Source organism: Solanum pennellii, chromosome 11 (assembly GCF_001406875.1).
Source record: "Solanum pennellii chromosome 11, SPENNV200".
NCBI lineage: Eukaryota > Viridiplantae > Streptophyta > Magnoliopsida > Solanales > Solanaceae > Solanum > Solanum pennellii.
Window position 1 is genome coordinate 61,107,201 of NC_028647.1, and position 24,933 is coordinate 61,132,133.

The 24,933-nt window shown below is 32.4% G+C and overlaps 2 protein-coding genes and 2 pseudogenes across 4 annotated transcripts; 2 read left to right on the forward strand and 2 right to left on the reverse strand.

Annotated features, from left to right (window-relative positions):
• Window positions 1-2,910: 2,910 nt before the first annotated feature.
• Window positions 2,911-4,833, forward strand: LOC107004162 (annotated as a pseudogene).
• Window positions 4,834-8,165: 3,332 nt separating this feature from the next.
• Window positions 8,166-12,483, forward strand: LOC107005121 (annotated as a pseudogene).
• Window positions 12,484-12,827: 344 nt separating this feature from the next.
• Window positions 12,828-17,859, reverse strand: LOC107003322 (protein DETOXIFICATION 42). Of its 3 annotated transcripts, none has more exons than XM_015201634.2 (14): window positions 17,713-17,859; window positions 17,304-17,394; window positions 16,445-16,566; window positions 16,050-16,289; window positions 15,769-15,950; window positions 15,532-15,667; window positions 15,343-15,439; window positions 15,145-15,245; window positions 14,646-14,809; window positions 14,039-14,110; window positions 13,835-13,951; window positions 13,641-13,736; window positions 13,315-13,436; window positions 12,828-13,044 (listed from the first exon to the last, which is right to left on the reverse strand). In XM_015201634.2, the coding sequence occupies exons 2-14, from the start codon at window positions 17,348-17,350 to the stop codon at window positions 13,002-13,004; spliced, it is 1,539 nt and encodes a 512-aa protein (XP_015057120.1). In that variant the 5' UTR covers window positions 17,351-17,394; window positions 17,713-17,859; the 3' UTR covers window positions 12,828-13,001. The 3 variants fall into 3 exon arrangements, with proteins under 3 accessions (XP_015057120.1, XP_027768730.1, XP_015057121.1); XM_027912929.1 differs by lacking the exon at window positions 17,713-17,859 and adding an exon at window positions 17,613-17,687; XM_015201635.2 differs by lacking the exon at window positions 17,713-17,859 and adding an exon at window positions 17,529-17,670.
• Window positions 17,860-20,561: 2,702 nt separating this feature from the next.
• Window positions 20,562-24,582, reverse strand: LOC107004558 (dicarboxylate transporter 1, chloroplastic). The gene is made up of 3 exons (XM_015202800.2): window positions 23,306-24,582; window positions 21,811-22,032; window positions 20,562-21,249 (listed from the first exon to the last, which is right to left on the reverse strand). Exons 1-3 carry the CDS (start codon window positions 24,380-24,382, stop codon window positions 20,887-20,889), a joined length of 1,662 nt encoding a protein of 553 aa, XP_015058286.1. The 5' UTR covers window positions 24,383-24,582; the 3' UTR covers window positions 20,562-20,886.
• Window positions 24,583-24,933: the final 351 nt, after the last annotated feature.

Below are 24,933 nucleotides of genomic sequence, written 5' to 3' on the forward strand. Positions count from 1 at the left end.
TTTCAAACATAGGTTGAGAAAGTACTTATGCATTTTTCCTATCAAATATATTATTATTCGTTATTATTAAATTAAAAATCAAATAACGTGTTGAACTTCAAATCAAATTTAATTAAATATCTCATCATCACACTTAAAAATCATCTAACAAACAAAGTTGGAAACGAAATTATCTTTGTCCACACTTATACACTCTTCACGTGGTGTTAATCATATAATGGTCCATACTTGAATATATAGATCATTTTTACTACTCTCTCCGTTAAGTTTCTACTCGTTAATATTGATTTAGTACACCTTTTAATGAATAACAAATAAAATAATAGTTTTACGCATCGTATAGTGAATATAATAAATTTATCGAAAAAGGGTAAAATAAAAAAAATAGTGTTAAACTATGTTGAATTAATCAAAATGCCCCAATTGATTATTTGATCTAAAAGCATTCCTGTCTTGTTAATATTTTGGTTCAAAAATATCCTATGGTATATTTAATCCAAAAGTATTTATAGGATTATTTTTGGATCAAAATATTGTTGACAAGAATATTTTTGAAACGAAACTATTAATAAAGGATATTTTTATTCATTTTGACATAATTTAAAGATATTTTGACCCTTTTTTTCATAAAGTTAATGTAATGAAAAATGATTATATTTAATGATAAAAGTAAAATGGAAATTAAATAAATGTTCATCTAAAAAATACTTATCAATTTACCATAGCAAACTTAAATTAATTAATTTTTTAATTATTATTTTTAAAAGATTATTAACTTTTTTCTAAATAAACTATATTAATTACACTGAAAAGAGTTAAAAATAAATTGCTAAAAAATATCTTTAGTTTGTACAAAATCTTTTTAAAAAACGTGTAAAAACTAATATGAGACAAACATATTATATACAAACACGTTATGGATAATAATATTGTCAAAATACGGCAACATATTGATATTGACAACTTGCTAACTTGTGGTCTCAAAAACATTACACGCTAGGGAAAACGTGAGCAAATAAGCGTTGTCGACATATTCTTAATTAAAAATTTTGATATAAATTCAATCAAATTTATTAATTTTTATAAAAATAATATATAATAAAATTTTTATTAAAGATATCTAATTGTTGAATTTATAACTTAATTATTAATATTTGAAACAATTATTTCAAATATTTAAAATTTATAAAATTAAAATATCGACTCCTAACACATATTCTAGTCTTATCAACATAAAGTTAGCTGAGATTCAAGAATGTATATCCGCTAAAGCAAAATGCAAAATGCAAAATGCTATTCTTATCCTAAAGTTGTCATATGTATAGGATCTTCAATTTTTTCTTTAAAATAAAGTATATATTTATAAAAAATATATATATTTTAAGAAATTATAAAATAAAAAGTCATGATTAAAGTAAAATTCATTTGGCTTTTAAAACTTGAATGGTATTGCTTAAAATGCAACATAATAAATAATACTTTTTCTATTTCAATTTACGTGATATCTTTTGAATTTCAAGATTTAAAGAATTATATCTTTGATCATAATTTTTTTCATATATCTTTTAAACATTTTGAGTATTAATTATTGTGACTTATAATACTTTTTACATAGTTTATAAATATATAAATTTCAGTTTTTATAAAATTTGAAGATTAAATGAGCATATTCTCGATCAAATTTGAATTGTTTGACTCTCAAAAAATAAAATAAAATTCAGTGATGAAACTTTGCACATTATTTATCAATACTCCTTTCAATTTTAATTTATTTTCTGATTTTGACTAAATACGAAGTTTAAAAGAATAAAAAAGACTGCCAATATACAAGGCCGACTCAACAAGATTAGGGCCTAAATCCAACCCTTAAAGAGGATCCTAATATTTTTTTTTAAATTCTATTTTATCAAAAAGTAATCATGTATATATCTACTTAAAATTTATTTCTCTAGCCTTTTTAGATGTGAAGTCATTAATTACTATTTTCTAATGGATTTATTTTAGTAATTTCTCTTCAACTGATAATATAGCTAATGCATTCAATCTCACATTGTTGATCTTAGATAAAATTTTATCAATTTTAGTTTCGAAAAAAGATTTTCGGCCGAGGTAATAGTTATGAAAATTGTTAATATTATTCTATAAGCAATATATGCATTAGTTAAAGAATCAAGTCTTTTTATTTGATTTAGTATTTTCATTGAATTGTATTATTTCTCTTAATAATAACTACAAACGAGAATATATATACTTACTAGCTAAAACATCACAGTAACAAAAGTTCACGAAAATCATAAAATAAAGTTAGAATAATAAAATTTGGCTAACGAATTTGATAAGTTGAAATAGTGTTGTGTTCCTTCAATAAAATGATTCTTTGTTGCACTTCTTAAGATTTTTTAAGAAAACACTAAAAAACCAAATTTTGTTCTTTTTTAACTTGTAAGCAACAATAATTATTTTCTTTTTAAGGAGAGAGTTCAATATTGAGAATAAAAAAATGAGTATAAGGTAAATAATAATATAAATAAGGAAACACAATTTTCACTTTAGGAAATTATTTTCAAAATATGTTTCATTCCCTTAAAAAAGTGGGGAAACTAATGGTTAATTTGTTTTTTTTTAATCCTTCTTACATATTTTTAAAAATTAAAAATACATATACTTTTACGTAATACGCATAAGTAATTTTTAAAAATTCGAGGGTGCCCAAAAATATGGGGCCTCAAGCGATGACTTCAGTGGCCTAGTGATTAAGACGGTCTGCTGACATACTCATATTTTTTATTTTTTTAAGACATACTCGTATGAAAAGATATTAATACTAACATACGTATGGAATAAAAACTCTACAATGGTCGTACATACACAACACTCAACACATTATATAACATAGACACTTCTCAAGCTTGTTTTCATCAACCAAAAAAAAGAAAGAAGAAGAGGAAAAGATGGTGTTCAACTTTGATCTTTCAATTAATATATTCTCACATCTTTATTTTTTCTTCCTTCCCTTAGTAATAATCTTGTTGTTTTTCATCATTAATATTTCAAAAACCATTTTAACCAATGTTTTCATATATCCCAAGTCTACCAAAATCCCAAGATCCTATCCAATTATTGGCTCTTATTTCTCAATCAAATCCAATATAAATCGTCGAATTCAATGGACATCTGAAATTGTTTTAAGTACACTACCATCTCTTACTTTTACACTTTATCGACCACTAGGCCATCGTCATATATTCACAGCCAACCCCTCTAATGTTGAACACATTCTCAAAACATGCTTTCATAATTATCAAAAAGGGTATCTTGGTAAAGAAACTTTAAAGGATCTTTTAGGCAATGGTATATTTAATGCTGATGGTGAGATTTGGAAGTACCAAAGGAAACTAGCTAGTCATGAATTCAACTCCAAATCCTTACGTAAATTCGTTGAGAATGTTGTAGATTTTGAACTGTCTGATCGTCTCATCCCTATTCTGACTATGTCCGCGTCTCAAAAAAGTGTTGTTGACTTTCAAGATTTGCTTCAAAGGTTCACTTTTGACAACATTTGCATGGTTGCTTATGGGTACGATCCAGCATATTTGTTACCATCCTTTCCGGAGGCAAAATTTGCAAATGCTTTTGAAGAAGTTGTTCGTATTAGTAGTGATAGATTCAATTCCCTTGCCCCGTTTATATGGAAGCTCAAACGGATTCTCAACGTTGGATCTGAGAAGAAATTGAGGGTTTGTGCAACACAAATCCGCGATATGGCTAAGGAAATGATTAAGCAAAAGAAGGAAAGGTCAAGTTATCATAAGAGGTCTAGTGACGATCTTCTTTCAAGATTCTTAATAAGTTCTAACGAACAACAAAACATGCATGATGATGAGTTCATTATAGATATTGTCATTAGTTTTATCTTGGCTGGAAGGGACACAACTTCTGCTGCACTAACATGGTTTATTTGGTTGATTTCGAAGAATCCAGAAGTGGAAAAAGAAATCTTGGAGGAAATAGCTAAGACAACAACGTCTTTAAACTATGATGAAGTGAAAGACATGCCATACACTCATGCATCATTATGCGAAAGCATGAGACTTTATCCTCCGGTCCCAGTTGATACTAAAGAAGCCATGCAAGATGATTTATTGCCCGATGGGACATTTGCAAAGAAAGGAACGCGAATAAGCTATCATCCATATGCAATGGGGAGGGTGGAGCACATATGGGGGAAGGACTGGCAGACTTTTAGGCCAGAAAGATGGTTGGAAAGGGATGTCAAGACGGGGAATTGGAAGTTTGTTCCTAAGGATCCATTTGTGTATCCAGTGTTTCAAGCTGGACCTAGGGTTTGTTTAGGGAAGGACATGGCCTTCTTGCAAATGAAGAAGGTGGTGGCAGGAGTTTTACCACGATTTAGGTTTGTTCGGTGGTGGATAAAGGTGAGGAGCCGGTGTTGATAGCTTACCTTACTATTAAGGTGAAAGGGGGTCTCATGGTGAGGATCGAGGAGAGGACAAGATCGTCCTAAGGTAAGAAAAAAAAGGATACATGTGCATGTGCATCGCGCACATGCACATGTATGTATAAGAGAAAAGAAAAAGAAAGGAACAAAATATGTTTGATTTACGTCCAATTAGAGTAGTCATTGTGCAATAAATGTTGTAGAAGGGTTTGAAAAGGAGTTATGCTAAAAATGATCTATATATGTGTGTGAGAGAGTTTTTTTCCTTTTCCATTTGTCAAGTCCTTTTCATAATTGTACAATCTTATCAATGTTTATTGTTGTGATGGTAAAATAATAAATTAAAAAAAAATGTTCTAGTAAAGTTGTTTATATCACTAGTTGTTTCATTCTTTTTGCTACTTGAAATATACATTGTTTTCATGAGATTTTTGTCAAAGACTAGGTTGGTGGTTTGGAGTATTAAAATTTCTTTTTTAATAAAAAGACTCTTTTAGTAAAGTTTAAATGAAAATTTCAAAATTAATTGTTTAATTATAGTTATTTAAGTAACAAGTAATTTTAAATAATAATGATTGTTAATGAGTCAAATCTATTATTTATTTAAGAAGAAGTTGCCTAATTACACAAATATTCCTATCATATTTATTAATTCTCAAGACACATTCATGTGAATTCTACTAAATGCACACTATGTACACGTGTTCAGTGTGATTCACATGTATTTGGAATGCCAGATACACATGTGACATATGAGAGTGGTGAGCGAGATAGAAGGGAAGGAAACAAGCGATATTTATCTATATATCACATACTTAGATACAATATATTTAGAATAAATTACACTTAAATGTAGAATTTCGATATTTTACTTTTTATTTTATATTCTTTATATGCCACTTTGTCTCATGTGTTTGAAATAAAATAGTGGGTGTTACACATTTGGAATAGGGTAAATCCAATTAGAAAAATCAGACTTCTGAGTTGATGTTTAATTGTTCAATAAATGTCCACCCATGCTTCCTAAGTCAACTGGTGGAACCATTTTATCTTTATTGCTATAGGATCTTCCAAAATAAATTTTATTTTAGAGTAATTAACGTAATTAATATTTTTTAATAGTCTGAGCAATTAATAGACTATATATACATATATTTAGAAGCACATTAGCAATTAAAATGCATTTTTGGAATTTAATATTTGTTAAATTTAGTGTTATGAGGAAAGCGACCATTGACCATGGATGTTGCAGCCTTAACTAAAATGTTGTCGTTGAGATATTAAATTTTGTAAATATAATTTGTATTAAATTATTTTTAAAAAAAATAATTAAGATATTTATTTAATTATTTTATTAGATTTATATCGAAATACTGTTTTGCCGATACTATTCGTGGATTGACGAAGCAAAGAAAATTTGAATTAGAATGGGATATGAAATTTAATTGAAATAAATATCTTATTGTTTTTTTTAAAGAAATAGTGTAAAAACAAAAATTGTATTTCTACAAAATAAAAATAAAATAATTAAATTCAGTGTATTATTATTTAAAAAAAGTTTAAAACAAAAATTATATTTCAACAAAATTTAATGAAAAAATTATTTAAATTAGTTAGGTGACTTTTTAAGTGAAATTGGTATAATTACTAGGATTGTAATTACCAACTTAGTAATTAGACAATCTAGTTATTACAATGACCTATTTATTTGTCATAGTGTAGTTATAAGTGTAAAGTTTGATTGCACACATGTAATTATAAAGTTATGTTGGATTTTTTTAAATAAAATTAATAATATAAAATTAAAATTTATATTAGGCAAATAAGAGCCTTTATAAATGAATTAAATTTTAAGATATATATTACCTTTTGCAGATATATTTATTATGTTCTTAACTAATATTATAAAAGTTAATTGATTTGTTTTTCAAATTAGTATATTTTAATCAAATAATCATAAAAAAAAAAAGGTTCAAAATTTCTATGAACATTATGAAAAGCATGTTTGACCTAAAAAACTAATACTATATAAATAAAATGTCATAAAATTCTAAAAACATTTAATAAAAAGATAATCTATCAAATCTAATGAAAAAATAGCTTACAATGTAAATGTTGAGTCAATATAACCTATTATACTTGTGCAATCAAACAGTACCCTTAATAATTACACTATGACAAAAACAAGCTAGCATAATTACTAGTTTCGTAATTACTAGGCTGATACTTAATACCCTAGTAATACATCAATTTCAATTATCTGGTGGCTTTCAAACAGACCACTAATGAATTCTACTTTAATTTAAAATTAGAAGACTAACACAACTATACCAATAAAAGAATAAAAATAAAAATAAAAATAGATAATATGAAAAATTTATCGAATCATGAAATAAAAGTTGAGAAGGAAAAGGAAATGAAATATAAACAATAATTTATTTTTTCTAGAAAACAATAGAATAATAATAAAATTAAATTGATAAACATAAAATTAAAACGAAAAAATAATAATAAAAATAAAAGGAAGAAATAAAAAAATAATGAGGTTGTAATTACATCATCTAATTATTAAGATTTTATAATATCTTAAGAATTGAAAAGTGTAATTACTTTGCCAATCACACTCAATTACCTACTGATCAAATAATTATCTTTACAAATCAGATATGTATACGTTGTTGTTATATTCAGTTACACCAAATCAAATTAAGAGTAAATGTGACTCCAAACTAAAATTTAATCAAAACACAATTTAATTATCAAAAATACTTTTCAAATAAATTCATAAAAAGAAATACTTTTTAAATTAGCATTTTTAGTAATGTCAAACAAGTTCTAAGGGTATGTTTGGTATGAAGGAAAATATTTTTCGAAAAATATTTTTCAATTTTTTCATATTTGGTTGGGTCAAATATTTTGGAAATGTATACAAATTCAACTTATTTTCCTCAAATTTAAGGAAAATGAACTCCCTTCAGAATTAACGAAACATTTTTCAAAACTCTCTTTCAACCTCCCTCCTAAGCGCCCCTACCCCTAAAGAAATTTAAGTTTATTTTTTGAAAAATATATTCAACTTCAAAATTTTATTTTTTTCTTCATAACATCGCCCACATCCACTCCCATCCCCCCAAAAAATAATTTAAATTTGTTTTTTGAAAATATTTTCAACTTGAAAAATTTATTTTTTTCACCCCTACTCTCGAACAACCCAGCCCACCCCACTCCCTACCAGCCCCCCTCTCCCCCCCCCAAAAAAAAATTAGTTTTGTTTTTAAAAATATTTTCAACTTCGAAATTTCAGTTTTTCACCCCTCCCCCCTCCCAAAAAAAATATATATTTTTTTTAAATTCAATACTCCTTGAACCCCCCCTCCCAACCCATCATGAAAAATATTTTAAGTTTGTCTTTTTTTTAAAAATTCATTTCAAAAATTATTTTATACTCTCGTAAAAAAATAAAAAATATTTTTAAATATATTTTTCATTCAAAAATAAAATAATAAAATATTTTTTAAAAAAATATTTTTTACTCACCAACCAAACAGAAAAAATAAATTAAATATTTACTTATTTTCTACGAAAATATTTTCTAGAAAAAATTCAAACAGATTGCATTTTCCTTTGTACCAAACACACCATAAGTGATTGAAATTTCCGAATTTGACCTTGATGACAATTGACCTGGCAAGTTCCATTATATCTACCTGAGCTGAAGCTCGTAAACTTCAAGATAACTTAATTTTTTCTTGAAGCTTTGAGTATTCTTACAGATGTGCGGCGTCGCCGGGAAGGAAGAGCGCCGGAGTTCTATTAGGTCAGCTCATTTTTTTTTATTTTTTTTAAAACTTTAATGTCTTTTCCTTACTGGTTGTAGTTAAGAGGTTAGGTGGTTGTTGGTTTGTGAGAATTGAATTTGTTTAATTACTTTTGCTCACAACTGCTGTAGTCCTTAGATCATATGGTTGCAGATTATGAGATCTGAAAAAAATGAGCTTATCCTTTTATTTTGGATGAATCCAATTGATTTAGGGTTTTACTTTACCATTTATCTTGTTAAAAGAATCATTTTTGTGCAGATCTGATAAATGGATATTGGCTTAGCAGTTAGTGGTGCATTTCTCTCTTCAGCTTTGAATGTTCTCTTTGATAGGCTTACTCCTCAAGGTGATCTGCTCAAGGTGTTTCAGAAGCATACGAATGATGTTCGTCTCTTAAAGAAGCTGAGAATGACTTTGCTTGGTCTTCAAACTGTGTTAAGTGATGCAGAGAATAAGCAAGCATCAAATCAATTTGTGAGCCAGTGGCTTAATGAGCTTCGAGATGCTGTGGACTCTGCTGAAAATTTGATGGAACAAGTCAATTATGAGGTTTTGAGACTTAAGGTGGAAGGTCAGCAGCAAGTAAGTGACCTCAACATGTGCTTGAGTGATGATTTCTTTCTTAACATAAAGGATAAGTTGGAAGACACTATTGAAACATTGAAGGATTTGCAAGAGCAAATTGGTCTACTTGGTTTAAAGGAACATTTTGGTTCGACTAAACGAGAAACTAGAACACCTTCAACTTCTTTGGTTGATGATTCTGCTATCTTTGGTAGGCAGAGAGAAACAGAGGTTTTGATTGACCGTTTATTGTCTGAAGATGCAAATGGAAAACATTTGACTGTAGTTCCTATTGTTGGTATGGGCGGTGTAGGTAAGACAACACTTGCTAAAGCCTTCGTTTGAAAGCTTGGTTTTGTGTTTCCAAGGCATATGATGCTTTTGGAATAACGAAAGGGTTACTTCAAGAAATTGACTCATTTGACTTAAAGGTTGGTGACAATCTTAAAAAGCTACAGTTCAATTGAAAGAAAGCCCGAAGGGAAGAAGTTTCTTGTTGTCCTGGATGATGTGTGGAATGATAACTATAATGAATGGGATGACTTGAGAAATCTTTCTGTACAAGGAGATATAGGAAGTAAGATCATTGTAACTACACGTAAGGAGAATGTTGCCTCGATGATGGTAGCAGAGCAATAAACGTGGGAACTCTGTTCAGTGAAGTCTCTTGGAATTTACTCAAACGACATTCACTAAAAAATAGGGATCCTCAGGAACGTCCAAAGTTTGAAGAGGTTGAAAGAAAAATTGCAGAAAAGTGCAAAGGGTTGCCTTTAGCTCTGAAGACACTTGCTGGTATTTTACGCTGCAAATCAGAGGTGGAGGAGTGGAGAGACATTTTATGTAAGAAAATATGGGACCAGCCAAGTTGTTTGAATGGTATAATACCAACGTTTATGTTGAGCTACAATGATCTTCCTCCAGATTTGAAGTGATGTTTTGCTTATTGTGCAATATATCCAAAAGATTATCTATTTTGCAAAGACCAAGTTATTTACTTGTGGATTGCTAATGGTCTTGTACAGCAGTTTCATTCAGGTAATCAATACTTTCTTGAGTTGAGATCAAGATCATTGTTCGGAAGGGTCCCAGAGTCTGAGTGGAAAACGGAGGGATTCTTAATGCATGACCTAGTCAATGATTTGGCCCGAATTGCATCTTCAAAACTTTGTATCAGGTTGGAAGAGAACAAAGGATCTCATATGTTGAAACAAAGTCGGTACATGTCCTATTCCATGGGAGAAGGTGGTGACTGTGAACAGTGGAAACCCCTCAACAAATTGCAGCAGTTGAGGACATTGCTTCTAATCGATACTGATTACTCACCTCCACTAACCAAGAGGGTGTTCCATAACATATTGCCTAGACTAACATCCTTAAGGGCATTATCGTTGTCAAATAATTGGATTGGTGGAGTTGCCGGATGTGTTGTTTATCAAATTAAAGCTTCTCAGATTTTTGGACCTTTCCAGGGTGCTGATTGAATAGTTACCAGATTCCATTTGTGTATTGTATAACTTGGAGACACTTCTCCTGTCACATTGTAGTAATCTTAAGGAGTTACCACTGCAGATGGAAAAGCTAATCAACTTACGCCATCTTGACGTAAGTAACACTTTTAGCTTGAAGATGCTGCTACATCTAAGCACGTTGAAACTCCTCCAAGTGCTAGTGGGAGCTAAGCTTCTTCTAGGTGGTCATGGTGGATTGAGAATGGAAGATTTGGGTGAACTGCATAACTTGTATGGATCTCTATCACTACTAGAGTTGCTAAATGTGGTTGATAGAAGGGAGCTGTAAAGGCAAACTTTTGGGAGAAGTTATCATTGGAGTGGAGTGGGAGTACTGCCTGCAATTCACAAACTGAAAGAGACATGATGAGCTATGTCCACACAAATATAAAAGAACTCCAAATCACTGGATATAGAGGGACAGAATTTCCAAATTGGCCAGCTAGTCTTTCGTTTCTTGAGCTGGTGAAATTGTCTATTGATTCCTTGCCAGCACTAGGACAACTCCCTTCTTTGAAATTCCTTTTCGTTAGAAGGATGCATCGAATAGCAGAGGTTACGGAAGAATTCTATGGAAGTTTATCATCTGAAAAGCATTTTAACTCTCTTGAGAAGCTTGAATTTGAAGATATGCCATAGTGGAAGCAATGGCACGTACTAGGAATTGGCGAGTTCCCTATGCTTGAGAAGCTTTCAATTGAAAACTGTCCGAAGTTGATACGGAAGTTGCCTGAAAATCTTTGTTCTCTGACAGAATTGAGCATTTCAAGATGTCCTGAACTCAATTTGGAGACACCTCTTTTTAAGGGAATGAAGCAGCTTGTTGATTTATCTATTGTTGGTTGTAACTCTCTTACCTCCTTACCGTTTAGCATACTGCCGAGTAGCTTGAAGACAATAACCATATCTCGTTGCCAGAAATTGAAATTGGATCTGCCAGTCTGTGAGATGAGTTATTCTAACATGTTTCTTGAGAAAATGGCACTGCATGAATGTGTTTCTATTGATGATATATCACCTGAGTTGGTCCCAAGGGCATGCAAATTGAATATATATAGTTGCCATAACATAACTAGCTTTTCGATTCTTACTGTGACTGAGAGGCTCTTCATTTTTAGATGTCACAACCTTTCGGTTGCATGTGGGCCCAGCCAGATGACGTATTTGGGTATCGTCTACTGTACGAAGCTGAAGTATCTGCCAGAACGTATGCAGGAACTCCTTCCATCTCTTAACGAACTTGAACTCTTGGATTGTCCAGAAATAGAGTCCTTTCCTGAAGGAGGAATGCCGTTCAGTTTACAACAACTTCGAATTGGGAATTGCAAGAAACTGGTAAAGAGCCGAAAAGAGTGGAGTTTACATAGACTCCCCTGTCTCAGAAAGTTAGTGATCGAACATGATGGCAGTGACGAAGAGATCGAAGATTGGGAGTTGCCTTGCTCTATTCAAACACTTGAGGTATCCCATTTGAAAACATTAAGCACTCAACTTCTCAAAAGTCTCACTTCTCTTAAAGATGTAAGTATTAGTAATTTACCTCAAATTCAGTCAATGCTGGAAGATGGGCTTCCCTCCTCTCTTTCTCACCTCACTTCACTTCAAAGACTAGGCATCTTCTCCTGCCATCAACTCCAGTCTCTTTCCTTGCCCTCCTCCCTCTTCGAGCTGAACATCGAGGATTGTCCTAATCTCCAATCACTCTCCGAATCAGCACTGCTTTCCTCCCTCTATGAGCTGACCATCAACTCCAGTCTCTTTCCTTGCCCTCCTCCCTCTTCCCTCTCTAAATTACATATTTCCAACTGTCCATTCCTCAAACCACTCTTAGAATTTGACAAGGGGGAATACTGGCCAGAAATCGCTCATATCTCCAGCATACTGATCGACGAGGAATACCTTTAAAGATTAAAACGAGTGGTGCTCGCACATTTGTGTATTGAATAGACAGTTGCTTGAATGTGGTCTGACAGCAAAGTGTCAAGTGCATTAAAATAGTTTCGCAGTTTTGTTATCACTTACTGTAAACGTTATGTTTATGCTTTGAACTGTTTATACATAGTTATCAGAAAGATGTATCTCTTCGACAGTAAGATAATCTGTTAAATAAGAAAAGATTTTATTGTCACTGCTCTTTCTTCATTATTGTCATCATTATTTTTTACACTTGCTCTTCTTTCAAACCTGTTTACGAGTCGAGGGTCTGTTAAAAAACAACGTCGCTGCCGCCTCAACCTACCCTCCTCGTACCCTATACTGGATATGTTGTTGTTGTGGTTAGTAGTAGTAGATTGTATTTTTACTACTTAGAATTGGCAGCAGAACAAAGAAAGAGCCATCTCTTATTAATTCTTCTGGTTTTAGCTGATGCATATGAGCTATTCAAAATATGATGCTGTATTACTATACTTTGTTGCAATACAGTGTGTATATATACTATTTAAGATATGTACACATACATATATGCATACATTTTTTCCATAACAAGTATAAATAAAGTTATATATATTTCTTATTTTTATTTGCCATCACTTCAAGACACTAAACTATGATTTAATGTTGCTTCTTTATAGACACTAAAACAAGTAAAAATAGTTTTATACAATATGAGTATCCTCATATTATAATATTCTAACAGAGACTAATCTAGCTCTTGAGAAACTTCCATGGCCCTGTTCTAGTTCCTATCCTGCAAATGGACATGGTGAAATAGATTAGGTTATGCTTTGAACAGATTAGATCTGGAGCTATCTATGTTGCTCGGACTCTGCATTAATGTTGAGGGGTACATGTCGGATCCTCCAAAACTAGTGTCATTTTGAAGGATCTGACATGTGTGTTGCAAAGTTGAGGGGTACATGTCGGATCCTCCAAAACTAGTGCCATTTTGAAGGATCTGACACGTGTGTCGAGTCTGAGCAACATAGATTCGGAGTGCATTAGAATCGACCATATATACCTCCAGAAGCCTGCTAAAGCTCTGAGACTCATATAGACGGTTAGAGCCACCCAAATTCCGACGAATTTATAACTTGATGAAAGAATGAATAAGAACAGAATGCTGAATAAAGCCACTGTTACCTGTACATAAAATGCATTCTCGGAATATAATATTTGTTGAAATTTACGGTTTTGAGGGGAGGGGAGGGAGGGTGTTTTGAGGAATTTGCTGGCTTTAGTGTTTTGAGGAGATGGCGAAAAAGACAACTACATTTTGACTTGAGGATATGTTTGACTTGTGTTGTCGATAGACGAAAAAAGAAAAGGAATGCCAAGTGAGCTTACCATTGAGTAGGCAGAATATGCAAAGTCAGAAGCACCAAAGTTTACGCCATCAAAGACAAAGGCCAGGGCATTGATAGGTTGTGTTGCCGCGACAAACTGAAATGGGAAGACACTGTGAGTTCCAAAATCCATTACTTTACATAGAAAAGTTCTCTAAGGTGTATTGACAGAGCATATGAGGATATGGTGGATACCGGAATGCCAATGCCAATTAGGTGGATGACGTTAACGTCTTTTGTAAATAATCTAGCTCCAAAATGTAAACCAACTCCAAGGATAACTGCTAACACCAATCCTAGAACTAATCCCAGCTGCAAAATTTTCAAGAATTGTAGGTCAAAATAGTTCATCATTAAGGATACGCGAACCTCTACTGATAGAACAGCCTAATTACGTACCTGCAACACTCTTGATGCTGTAGCAGTAGCCCTATTGAAGTCGTTTTGAGCAAATGCACTTGCTAATATGGCCTGATAGAGAAAAGAAAGGTCAAAGTTCTGAATTTCGTTTACAATTTAATAGTTTTGATGCTTTTGCTGGTTAGATTTAGGACAAGATGGTTATAGTTCATGTAAAAAGGGAATAGTTGATAGTTGGAGTGTGAAACTCGCGATATGGAAACATCTTCCGGTGTACTCATGGTGTCTTGTGATAGGTTAATTTGAGAGGGATAATGGTTGGTACATTTTTTGGATAGATTGTCTTTGACTTTAGTTCTTAAATCACTTGAAATAGATTTGATTAAATATTAGATACTAGATAGGCAGGGTAGCGACCGGTGACATAAGATCCTTCCCTGCTTGTCTAACTCGATCCAGATAGCAGTAATCACTCAGAATAACTGTACTTAGAACACATGTAGGTCTGGATCGTAAGATAAGCAAGGTCAGTCTAAGCGAAAAGAAACCCTTGGTCGGACAGTAGACAGACAGGCAAGAACAACAAGACTCAGTACAGTTGAAAGAACTTGCGATTTAGCAAAATGATAGGAAGATCATATATCACCTGACCGGCAACGGCCAACCCATCAGCTAGAAGAGATGTAGTCAACCAAACCTGCAAGCAGACCTGAAATGCAGCCATTTCTGTGGGTCCTAATCTTGCAGCTAATGATGCAGCTAACGTTACACAGAACGTCACTGCTATGACCCTCATTAACAATAGAAATCCTGACATTCGGGGAAAAAAAGAGAACGAAAAGAAAAGGAGACAACAGTTAATGAACCAATTCCACCTTATACTTGGAACATTAGAAACTTTCTTAAGCCTAACATAAGCATTTCTTAAGCCTTGTTATACCAAATTTATACGTTTAAAGAGTTGGTTTCTGAGATGGTCACTCAGCTAATAGTTATTATCTTAGAAAGTCACTTTCTTTATTGAAAGAAAATGAGAATCAAGAAGAAGAGTGACTTACTGAGAGAAATAACTATTAGTTGAATGACCATCTAAGGATTCGACCCTACGTTTGAAGTAAGATTAACAACGTTAGAGAAAACCTCACCATTTGTGAGAAACCGAGAAAATTGCATATACTTTAGACTAGGAGGTAAGAGATCAACTTTTTCCATCAATCTCCAAAAAAGTACTACTGAAATTAGGTACCTGCACTACCAAGTCATATAAGAATCTACGTCAATGATATATCGGAAAACTATTCTCTCACAAGTTTTGTTTTTCTGGAGACATGATAGAGACTCACTGTGAAATTACATGAGCAATTGCAGCACCTCTGACGCCCATATGGAATGCAAAAATGAATATGGGGTCCAAAATTATGTTTGTCAAGTCTCCAGCCACTGGCGAGATCAAAACACGAAAAGGAAAAGAAAGAAGTTAGATTTTTCTTAACTGAATTTGAACTTCATCTGTCAATTTCTTAGTAGCTCACCAGTTGCAAAGAGTGGAGTTTTCGTATCTTTAAATCCTCGAAAAACTCCTTGCATGGCTAATGAGAGAAGAACTGCTGGTGCACCGAGTGACCTCAATTTTAGGTACTCTTGAGCTGGTTTTAGCATGGGTGATCCCTGTAATACGAGAGGACTCAACGAAGGCAGATGGATTCAACCGTTCAACTAAAGGAGTTGAAATTCATGTCTTTTGCTACTTTATTAAGAACTTTACTTACATGTTTGACTCCCATGAATCTTAATATAGGCTTTGCTCCGGAAATTAGAAAGGCGGCTTGGATGAAGCCAAGGATGGCACCGATGATCAATGCAGACGATGCAGATGGAATGTGCCTCTTTTCGGGCTTTGGCTTCACAACTTCAAAGGATGTAGCTGTCGTTTCGGACTTGTACACACTCCCTGCAGAATCATTTCAAAACCAGTATCACGAAGCGGAAGGAACTTAGATTAAATCTTCTCCATATAATAGTGTGACAAAAACATAGATTTCAAACATACTGTTTTGAGGTATTAACTCTTTGTTTTCACTGTTAGATTGCGACTCTGTATCCAATCCTTCAACATCTTGTGATTGCATATCCTGGATTTCGTTGTCTCGTGGCATGGAACTTACTTTTGTGATGGTATCCTCCTCAGCAACAAAAGAGGTAGTGACACTGACAAGCGGAAATATTGCAATCCTCGATGCTTGGTTGAAAACAGCAATCGAAATTCCCACAGCAGCAAGCTCAACAGGACCTATAATCAAACAAATTTTGATGGTTTTAACTTACAAAATCTGTTTCTGTAAAGTAGTACTCCCTCCATTTCAACTCCGTGCCAAGTCAAAATCAGACAAACAAACTGAAACTGAAGAAGTAATTATAACTATCTACCGAACATCTAATGGTTACCTATTTGGCCAATGAATGCTGTATCAACCAGAGATGCAATAGGATCTGCTGTTAAAGCTAGTGCAGCAGGGAGCGCGATTCTTGCAATCTCGCGGCCTAACTCATCCAGTTTAAATACTGATCTGCTCATGACATACACAATTAATTATATTACCAGTAACATGTTAAAAATCTCAACATTTCAAAAACATCACAAGATTCTTAGAATAACCATCAGATCACCTAAAAGATAACTATAGATAACCAACTAATCATTCTTAAAACCTAAAGTTAGTACAAAGGAAACTACTTATAAGGTGTTGGATACTCTTAACGGTGTAAGTAACGATTCGGGGTTGGGCAAAGTGGATTCAGCTGAGGATGACGTCAAGTCATCATGCTCCTCATGCCCTGGGCGACACACGTGCTACAATGGACAGGAAAAAGGGTCGCGATCCCGCGAGGGTGAGCTAACCCCAAAAACCCGTCCTCAGTTCGGAATCGCTAGTAACCGCCGGTCAGATCACATAGCTCAATGATAATAACATATTAAAAAAAGGCTAATAGTTACTCCCTTCGTCTCATTTTATATGACATTTTTTGCATTTCGAGATTCAAACAAGTTTATCTTTGACCGTAAGTTTTTCATATATCCTTTTAACATTTTGAATTATCAATTATTGTGACTTATAGTACTTTTTACGTAGTTTACAATATATAAATTTCATTTTAAAAAATTTGAAGATTCCATACGCAAATGTCCGATTAAAGTTAAACTGTTTAACTCTCGAAAAACGAAAAGTGTCATGTAAAATGGGACGGAGGGAGTATATCTTTTACAAAATATGATCATAAATATGAAAAAGGACAAGAGAAATACCTTGCTTCCCTAAAGAAAATGCAGAATGGAACTTCCTTCTCTGCCATACTAAATTGCTAATTCACCAAGAAAATTGTTTCCACTCCCCTCACTGAAAATATCAAATTCTCAATATCAAAACATAACAGCGGCAGAATCAAAATTTTCATTACGTAGCTCAAAAATATGAAGAAGTAAATACACAAACAAGCCATATCTACATAAAAGATCGAAAATTATTTTAACCTCGTTATACAACGTAATTTTTCATCGAAACCTCTGCTAATGCAAAGCAAGGTTAAGGAAAGATAGAACAAAGTCACAACTTACTTCCAACAAAGTTGAATTTGAAATTAACAAGTTAAAAGACTAAAGAAAGAAAGAAATTAATTTCAAGAATTAAAAGATTATAATGATTGTATAAACTTACCAAACTTATAAGAATTTTATGAGAAGAGAAATAATTGTTGTTAGCTTTCATAGTCCACTAAAAAAGTACCTCTCTATAAATGGACCTAAATTATAGATACAAATAAGATCAATAAGAATTTTCTTTGCTGCAAAACTTCCTCTGCTTTTTTACCTTTTTTTTTAGGTACATAATTTAAATCAGGATAGGCCGTCTCCGTCACACTTTTTAGAATGCGAATCTTTTTGAATTATTTATATCATATATTCGAAAATATAGATTAAAAAGTATTTTATTATAATTAATAAAATTTAAAATTTATAAATTTATATTTATTTTCTTAAACACCGTATCAAATTGAGAGAAGTTTCTCAAATTCTTGGAAGACCATAGTCATGAAGTTTGATTGGACACGTGTATTTTTCTTGGAAATCCTAGTTGGTCACTTTCTTTGAATAATTGGCATGTTATTTTTAAAAAAAAATAAATATTATGTGTTACTGTTGATTATTAAAAGAATAAATTAAAATGTGTAATTTAAAATAAATTTAGATATTTATGAAACGTTTGGTTATTTTTAATAAAATTAAAAGAAAATTCTAAAAGTAAGTGTTTGTAATTATAAAAAATATATTATTTTTTTAGAATAAATTAGAAAAAAAGGAAAAAAAAATTAGGACGGAGAAAGTATTATTTTTTATTAGATTTTTTGCAAAATGTAAATCATTTTTTACTATATTTTGGAATATGAATACACAATAGCTCACGTCCGATTTCTATTTTTAGAGGATGAAATCAAAGACTTTTTATATATATATTTTTTTAACGATATTCGTTGTATATAAACTAAAATATTTATAGTACTTTAGAGTAATTGAAAAACATATATAACTCACTTTTATAGCTTTGTTAGTTAAGCAAGAATTTTAAATTATAGAAAAAAGGAGTAACAAGTATTTTTAGAATTTAAAATAAAACAATCAAATAACTTTTTTTTAAGGAATATGCAGAAATCGTAAGAGAATGATAAAAATAGTATGAAAAGACAAGCATTTTTACATTTACAATTAAATAAAGGAATCAAATTATTTTTTTAAAAGGAATATGCAGAAATCTTAAAAGAATGATTAAAAATAGTATGAAAAACAAACATGGGAGAGATAAATAATTTTTATTTTTTTTGCTTAAATTAGGTGAACAATGAGAGTGTAGTGCACCTACATGTGTGTTTCCCTTGGAAATTCATGTTCAATTTTTTTAGGGTATGAATAAGGTTTATCTCATAATTTTTCGATTTAAGTGTGAATGAAAAATGAAAAAATTCTCGGGTCATGAAAAAAGTTATTGAATATAAATAAAAAGTATTCTGATTCAATCTGAAAAAGTTAGAAAAGATGACATATTTTCGTGCGGTCTTATTTTAAATAAATGTAACGATCTGCTATATATATATATTCTTAATTACATTAACGAGTGTCACTTTTATCTTTTTTTTTCTATTGGTTATAAATAAAACTGAGCTTTAAACCTTGAAGAAAAATAAAAATGAGTCATCATTTTTTAAGTTAGAATCGAATAAGTCAATCTTCTAAGATAAACATATCCTCAATGTAAAATAATATTAATGCAACAAAGACGAAGACAACAAAAATTTGGAGTACTGATGCTTGGGAGCTAGTAGTCTGTCACTCTAACAAAAACAATTTTTAACGATATTAAATATTGACAGTAAAAGAGTGATAAAGTCTTTACCGACATTAATTAAGTATCATTAGAACCAATATCGCTAAAGGTTTTATAACATATACAAAGAGTGTCAATTGCAGCTAAAAACACATATTTAGCGTCAACTAAAAATTGTTGCCTCTAATAATGATTTTTATTGTAGTGTGTATACGAATTTAATCGAATTTAACAGATCTTATTTAATATATATATATATGTATACATATAATTTAAAACCTAATTATTGTAAGTTAAAATTATTATTATAAAATTGAGAACCAATAAAATAGAAATGATAGTTTCATATCTGCTGATGCTTCACGCACTAAAACAAGATTCTATTTTGATAAGGTGGATTGATATATAATTTAAGCCTTTTTGCTTCATAATTGAACAATTATTGATTTGGTTCTGATGCTCCATGCACTAAAGGAATGAATCAATATACTGATTACAAAGTTTATTCGAAAATAATACATCCTTTTTTTATCATCGTGAACAAATAAAAGTGAATAAAAACAGATTATCAATTAAATATTTGTAAAGATTATATAAAGAGATGAGATGTTATAGATATAGGGACTTGATTATAAATACGAATTATTAAATATTATTATAAATAATTTTTTCAATTTATTTGAAGTTGAGTTTGGTTATAGTTTTAGCAAATAATATTTGATTGTTATAATATTCAAAAAATTGAAATATAATTTAAATTGGGTTATTATACTAAATTGAAAAAGAATAATAAAGTGAAAAAACAGGACTTTAGGTATTTTTCAAATTTTAAATCTTCAATGAGAATTATTGTCAAATAAAATAAAAAATAATTCCATTTTTTAAAAAAAAAAAAAAAAGTTCTCATGATCAAACAGGTGTTAAGTTTCCAAATTTGGTGTATAGTTAACAATACGTTTATATTAGATGTTTTATCTATTCAACTTCTTAAATCTGTTAATAGTCTATTTTAAAAATACTATATGAGGATGCTATGCCTTCACTTTTAAATAAAAAGAGAGATAATGATATTATTTATAAGTTTTTTATTTAAACGGTAAGTGATTGCATATTTTACTTGAACTATTAGTAACTATTTGTCAAACACGTCTCATCTAATATATATATATATATACAATACTTTGAACTTCACCAACAAAGTTGTAATATGCAACCAAATGTAAAAAGAATTTGAAGTGAGATAATCACTCAGCTCTTACAATTTGAAGTTTCAATGTCAAAATTTTCAGAAAAGAAAAAAACCTTGAACTTCAGCTACAAATGGACCTAATTTTACACACTACCAATCTTTTAACTACACAAGTCTCCACCAAAAAAATTACCAAAACTTATTTCAAGATAAAAGAATAGTGAAATCTTATCTCAACGTCAACGTCAAGATCATAGGAGGAGAGCTCGTAGCAGGTATCGTTAACTACTGTAAATCGGATGCTGTCATCTTAACCAGCAACTCTACCATAAGCCAATGGCCTTCCACCAGATCCCTCCAACGCCAAGCCAGATAAGAAGGTTGACGACAGAACATACAAAACCATATCCCCACCATTTCGCGAGGGGGACATAGTTTGCTCCGTAGAATACAGGGGCTGATCCAATTCCGTAGTGTGTAATGCCACCCATAAGGTTCGAGAGGAATGAGAGCACCAACGCTCCTAAGTATGGTGGAGTACCTAGTGCACTAGCAACGGATAAGAATGCTGTGAACATTGCTCCGATATGAGCAGCTCCACTTGCAAAGAAATAGTGGGAGTAGAAGTATAGAAGTACAAGAATTCCGAAAGATAATTGCCATGAAAGACCTAATCCACCAACAACCTGCAAAATAGACCGAGGAAATCAAGCACGAGCAATAAATTGATGGAGCAACTCCCACAAATTTTGTCACATATGTCTGATGGTGGTGTACATATTGTTAATAAATAATACTTAATCATCAAGTAGATAGGAATGAATCAGAAGACTAGTTGTAACACGGATCATCCTTCTACGAGCATTATAAATAAGCATCAAAACATGATAATTTAGTCGTTTATGTAAACAATTCCAAATACAATACTCAGTAAATGATGCTTATAAAGGTTTCAATAGATATCGTTGAGAAGTTCCTATTGATAATGTTCAGCATTTTGGTCTATGATTCACACCTTCAAAGACATACCTAAGTAATAACTTGCAGGCATTTAGGCTCAAAATCTTATATTCGATTCTAGACTTGCAAATGACCTAAGAAAGGATCAGTACGCGCAGGAAGCAGTTTGATATCCATAAGTGTCAACTTCCTTTCAAGCACAAATTAACTGAATGCTATTCAGGTATGAACTGTAGCAATAAAGCTAACCAAATATCATCCAGCGAAAATAAGAAATGAAAACGAACCTTGACAACGGTCTCACTAAACCAAGAGATGAGACCATATTTGTTCAGATAACCAGCCATTGCAATCAGTGCAGCAAACCAAGTAAGGGTGTCCCAAGCAACAGCCTCACCCAAGCATTCCTTCCATGTGACTACCCCAGTCACAAGGAGTACAGATAGTCCAAGAATCGCTGCAGTAACAGCATCAACCTTTAAGGCACCGCCAAAAACCCAAAGTCCAACCTGGAAGAAAGCATTCAGAGTGAAACATCAATAGATGGTATCATATAAATTCAAGCTACATTTAATATGCTCCAACAAAAACCAGGCTAGAGTTCGAGCTATCTTATTTGCAATATAAATTATGTCTAGACAAGTTAGCAACCACCTCTTAACTTTTAGTTTCTGAGTCTTATGTGCTTCATTATTTGAAGCACTTTTTTACCTCACTTCAAAATAGACTTCGACAAAAAAGGAAAAAAAGAACAACAGTGATAATAATACAAGTGAAAGTCTATGAGGGCTGAGAGTACCCAGAGTTTAACCTCCAGGTTTAAAGGAAGCCTGTGATTATCTCTCAAACAATCATAAGATGTACTTGAGAATTTAAAAAAACAGAACAGTTAAAGATAAAAGAACTCATATAAAAAGAACAGTATGGAAGTTTCACCAGATATTAGGCAAATAAGTTGCATCTGCTTAATATGATGAATGAACAAATAAATACAGTATGAAAGGTATTGCCAGTTGTTAGTCAAATGAATGTCTCAACTAAATATGATCAAACTAATTAAGAGATTGTTTTCTAAGCTGGAAGAGATGCTACTGGAAAGTCACGAGGAGGTTGAGGAAGAAAATGCAAATATATATATATATATATTGATCACTTAAAACTTAGTGGTACATCATTCTGTATCTCTCTGTTTATAAGTCTGTGATGAATGAACTGACATCTAGTGAACAAGAGAGAAGTCGTTGGCCATCAACAATTTCAGAAAGGGACAAACAAATAATGCAGCATCCAGAAAGGGACAAGCTAATAATGCATATTAACAAGGCCAGCTTTGATGCAGCTTCACTGGCTCTAGACTACATTTGCGCGTCTTCACAAAGTATAATAGGATCATTAGCTAGTCCAACAGAGCAACAACACTATAATTAAGAAAGGTAAACTTATACTCATTAACAAACTCACTCTATAGACCTGTACGCGTCTGCATCATAGCAATAATCCTCTTCTACCAAGCATTAATGTGTACTAATCCCATATATCTAAATTCACATCCTAATCTTACGCTGTCTACATCGTGTGTCCCTTCCCCGTCCCACAACAGTGCATGAATGCAGGATGCTTTGTGCAACGAGCTGCCCTTTTAACATCCTAATCTTATCTACTTATGGATGTCCCTTAGTTCAGAGAATTTCAAAAATCTACATGAATAAATATATTTCTACTATCAATCAACAAGTTTAAGCAAATGTGAGAAGCAAATAAAATTAATCATTTTTTTCGTACCGTAAGAAGCAGAGTTACAGCCATAATAATCTCATTCTTAGACATTGGCCCCATCTTCTCCAACCTCTCCTTAGCCAACCTAGGAGCATCAGGACTACTCTTCACTGTAGGTGGATAAATGATGTACAACAACAATGGAACCACAATCAAAGACACCAAACCAGGAACTATAGCTGCCTTAGCCCAATCCATCCACCCAATTGTCTGATTAATAGTACTTAGAGTCAAATTTGCACTCAAAGGATTAGCAGCCATAGCTGTCAAGAACATAGAGGATGAAATAACAGATGTCTGAAAACAAGTAAGCATCAACCAAGATCCCAACTTATGTTCAGTTCCATCACCTGCATTACTTCCACAAGCCACACAAAGTGACTTAACTAATGGCAGAAAGATCCCACCAGCCCTTGCAGACACAGAAGGAATAGCAGGAGCCAAAAGAGCTTCACTGAAAACCAAACTATAACCCAACCCCAATGAAGAACTACCAAACAATTTCACAAACTGATAAGCAATCCTATTCCCTAATCCAGTTTTGATAAACCCTCTTGCAAAGAAAAAAGCAAGAGCAATTAACCATGGAATAGGATCACCAAAAGCTGAAAATGCAGCAGCAAAAGTAAGAGTTTTAGTCAACACACAAGCACCAAGACCCATAAGAGCTACAGCACCAAGAGGTAAAGGTTGAGTAATAATCCCAACAATTGTAGCTAGAAAGATAGCCAATAACTGCCATGCATTTTTTGTAACACCAGCAGGTGCAGGGATAAACCAGAGAATAACCCCAGTTGCTATTGAAGCAATCAAAGGCTTCATTGCTGCACCTTGCCATGGAGGCTGCTGCTGTGGAACTATTGCAGGGGAAGAAGAAGCTGAAGCTGAAGCCTTTACAATAACCCTTCTTGATTTCTCAAGATTCAATCTTTTCCCTCCAAGATTCAAACTTTTTCCAAGATTTGTGGATTTTACTGATGTTTGAGTGAAATGAAGAGATTGGGTGATGGAAATACGTGGTTTTTGAGATGGGGTTGGCCGGAGACGAAGGTTGACGGCTGAGGTTAAGGCCAAAGACGCCATCTTTTTGATCTGTGAACACACACACAGAGAAGAGGAGCAAATCTGACAGAAATAAGGGAGTTGAAGTAAATCTGTGTGGTGAATCTCAACCGTTGAATATAGAAATTGGACGGCTACGATGGGGTTTTGAATATACGGTAAAAGACAGGGCCAGCTTGATCTGGTCTCTTGTGTCGCATAGTGAACTCCGTCTCTGCTTCTTTGCATACTCCGTCACTGTTCTTCATGCTAAGATACGCTGTTATAAACTATCAGCTAACGTGCACGTCTCCACGTGGCTACATATGAACGGCCAATCTCTGTAAGGATGGATCTACGTGGCATGTTTTCATTTGATGGAATGGTAAAGTCAAGGGATTTTGAAAATACGCCTAAGTTATTAGTATCCCTTAAAGTTATCGGCATAATTCATTTAAACATTTTAATTAACGTTTATATTTATTGAACATTTATGCCACTTAAAATTAATATCTATTTAATATTTTTTTGACAATTAACCAAAAATATGATATGTGTATATTATACTTGCTGTGACATGACAAATTGATAAA